The sequence below is a fragment of the Limulus polyphemus genome, unplaced genomic scaffold, assembly GCF_000517525.1.
Source record: "Limulus polyphemus unplaced genomic scaffold, Limulus_polyphemus-2.1.2 Scaffold3164, whole genome shotgun sequence".
In the NCBI taxonomy this organism is placed as follows: domain Eukaryota; kingdom Metazoa; phylum Arthropoda; class Merostomata; order Xiphosura; family Limulidae; genus Limulus; species Limulus polyphemus.
The window spans coordinates 7,664-11,389 of NW_013668774.1; the positions used below are offsets into that span (position 1 = coordinate 7,664).

The 3,726-nt window shown below is 35.1% G+C and overlaps 1 protein-coding gene across 1 annotated transcript in view; it reads left to right on the top strand.

Annotated features, from left to right (window-relative positions):
* The first annotated feature begins 361 nt into the window (after positions 1-361).
* LOC106468787 overlaps positions 362-3,726 on the top strand; it is a 10,289-nt gene continuing 6,924 nt past the window's right edge. Inside the window, exons 1-3 of the mRNA XM_013929227.2 lie at positions 362-403; positions 1,139-1,253; positions 3,133-3,302. Of these exons, the coding sequence (XP_013784681.1) occupies positions 365-403; positions 1,139-1,253; positions 3,133-3,302 (324 nt within the window). The 5' untranslated portion in view covers positions 362-364. The remainder of the gene's footprint in view (positions 404-1,138; positions 1,254-3,132; positions 3,303-3,726) is intronic.

The following is a 3,726-nucleotide window of genomic DNA, read 5'->3' on the forward strand; positions in this document are numbered from 1 at the left end:
TTTTAGGTTGCCAAATGAAATAAATACCGTGGACTTTTTTTTTAAAACTTTATCATTTTTGATTTAGCACTTTAAAAAATGAATTAGCAGTTGAACAACATATAAATCAAATGTAGATTAATTAATCAGAAGAATTATTTTAAAGGAAAAATTGTCATAAGTTTTTTTTTTAATTTGATAAATCCCCCCAGTGGCACAGCGATATGTCTGCGGACGTATACTGCCAGAAACCGAGTTTCGATACCCGTGGTGGGCAGAGCACAGATAGCCCTTTGTATAGCTTTGTACTTAATCACAAACAACCAATTTGATAAAAAAAACGTGGTTAATATTACATTCTTTTTTTTTAGTTTTTAGGAAGACGATGACAACCTCACAGTTTCTAATCGCTACACTTGTTATGGTAAGTGAAAATTGATTTTTTGATAATATTTGTACTTTATGTAATTAAAAAAAAACACAACAAAAAAAACGAGTGAAATAATTTATACCTTGTATTAATTCTGTGACATTAAACAATATAAGTTCATTTAATTGGTTTTTCTCATAAATCCATTGTCTGGAATCGATTGAAACAAAAATTATAAACACCATTTATATTTCTTTTATTTCATTCATCTCACGGTAGCTGAGCGGTAAGGCTGTGGGCTTATAAGGTTAAAAATTGGGTTTCATTACCTGCTGTAGATAAAGCACAGATAGTCCATTGTGTAGCTTTATGCTTAACAACATACAAACAAAAAAATACAAGGATTTTGTTCATCCATCAATAAGGAAATTGTTTTTAAATTTTAGAAACAACTAATTCCTCAAATGCAAGCGGCGGCTCTTCCTGCCATCTAGTGTCTGGCTTTAGTACTGATTTGCGGTTAAGATTTGTTTAATTAAAGCAACTATACTAAAGCTGCCTCTAAATTGGAGAAACGACCTTAATGAGCTTAGATATTTCTGCATCATTAAAATTAACTATTTTTTCTTTAAATGTGTAGATTTTACCGCTATGCTACGTATAAATATTTTATTTTGTACGGAAAGTTAACGGTTTATTATTATTATTATTATTTTGGTGTTTATATATATTTATTATTTGATTTCACAAACTCTGGAATCTAATTTCACATTTTGAAAAACTTTGCAGATTTCCACAATAGAGGGCCAGGAGCGTCGTCGAAACGACAGCAACGTGGAAAATGTCGTGCGTTCAGCTGTGGCAGATGAATTTAGCAGCGAGATAGTCACCAATAAAACTAGAGGTAACTAATATTACTGTTTTCACACTTTGCACAATTATAACCAAATGGACCATTAAGAAAAAAAATATCTTGAAGATCCTTGTGTTTTGAGATATTTTAAGTTTGCCCCTGAAGAAAAAAGGTTTGTTTGTTTTGGATTTCGCGCAAAACTATACAGGGGCTATCTGCGCTAGCCGCCCCTAATTTAGCAGTGTATGACTTGAGGGAAGGCAGTTAGTCATCGCCACCCACCGCCAACTCTTGGGCTACTATTTTACCAACGAATAATGGGACTAACCGACACATTATAATCCCCACACGTCTGAAAGGGCGAGCATGTTTGGTTGGAGGGGGATTCGAACCCGCGATCCTCAAATTACAAGTCGAGCGCCCTAACCACCTGGCCATGCCGGGCCTATTTTCAACAGAAAAGCACCTCGTGCGTTACAGTGGTGAAGCAGTAAGATTATATATCTGAAGGCATAGATTCAGTAACTCCCAATTTAGACTTACTAATCAGCGGGTGGGTAACCGGTCAGCATTACCCGCCGTCTACATTGCTATTCTTAACCGAATAGTAGGCTGACTGTCCCATTTATAATATCCACATAGCTGAAGGTGCGGAGCGTGTTCAATGAGATATACTAGCTTCAGCCTCGGATCTTTTAATTTGTATTCCGCTATGCTAAATACTAAGGCCACGCCAGAACCATATTTGCTATAATGTAGTATGTTATTAATGTTAAGAATATAATGAGTTTGGCAGTTTGTAATTATCGATCATATATCAATTGCGATGACGTAAGCTGATCCTGGATCCGCCCAACAGCACGTGTTACTGACGTGTAAGAGATGCATCCATCTGCAGGTGGCAGTGTTTGATAACTATAGATGTTCATGCTGTTGATAGTACAGAGTATATGAACGATGGACGATCAGAATAACATATTATCGAAGAAAAAGTTGAGGTTACCGTATTGTAGCTCCAGAAAGAACATCAAGATACAAGCTGACCCAAAAATAAGTTTAGACAATACACGGAACTCGAAAATGATATTATTTGAAAAGTTTGATTTTACAGGATCGGAGATTTACAGATTTTTATTGAAAAGTAAATTTCTTCTTTGGGCCTAAAATGTTTATGTATTTGTTAGTTCCAAAGTTTTGATACATAGGGACTATATGTAGAAAGCCGTCCCTAATTTTGGACTAATAAACTAGAGGGAAGATAGCTAGTTAACAGTACCCACCGTCAACTTTTGGGCTATTCTTTTTTGATCGTATAGTGGGATTTGGGCCGTCAATCTTATAGCGCATTCATGGCCCCGAAGAGTGGTGGACCACTTTTTTTGTGGCAAGAAGCCGCGAACCATAAATTCACGGATTCACTACCAAATACAAGAAACGTTGGGCAGAAGGTATGAGATTATAGAAGTATTCCATTTTTTTATTTCAACTTTCCAACGTTATTGTGTTTTTGCTTTACTTTCTCGTTTAATATTTTTATGCACACAATTGATTGCAATTATCTGTAGCTAATTAGCTTTTCAAGTATGACAAGCCATCATGTTTTGAACCGTTCTGTGTAACTAAACCCGCTTTAAAACGCCTAACCATAAAGTCAGATTAACGAATGGCGTTCTTTATCATTCTCAGTTAAATATGGCATCTTAAATACGGCATCATTTTCAGATTTATCATACTGAACTTTTCTAAGTCATTTAATTTTATACATTTTATCAAATTATCTTTAACCATTAGCTGCTGCAAATCTCTTTACAAGAGAAATAACTAACATGTGAAAACAAACTAGTAGGTAAAAACAACAACAATAAACTTAATATTAAATACAGTTGGTAATTCAAGTATTTATAACGTATATCGTTTTATTCAACGTCAGCTTATTTGTCCTGCGAGTCTGGAGAGATGGTGGTAACAATGAATTTTACGGAACCTTACCGAGGGATAACTTACACCGATTATGATCGCTCAGGTCCTTGCAAACTCTACGGTGACGGTAGACGTTATTATCAGTTTCGGATTCCATTAAAAGGTTGTGGAACTAAACAAGTAGGTCTATATGTCTCTTCTATATGGATGAAAATTGTTTGTGCTGATGTGAGAGTTGATAATATAGATGTTAAGTGCATGCATTAGTTTATGGTCTATAGTTGAAGTTAACCAACTATAAAGTTAACTTTATATATGAATTAAAATTGAATAGAGTTCTTTAAACATTTGTTTAACAACAAATAAAAGCTTGGAATGGTCTATTCTTTCATTGTGGGTGTGTCTGTGAACCAGACTATAAAGGCTTGGTTTGGTCTGAAGTTTCATTGGTGGTAGTGTCCAGGGTCATTGATGAGGAGTGGAATTCTCCGAAACTAGTCTGGTTCACAGACATCCCCCCCCCCCAATGAAATAATAGATCATTCCAAGCTTTTACTTGTTATTAAGAAATGTTTAAACAACTCTATTCAATTATGTACTACAG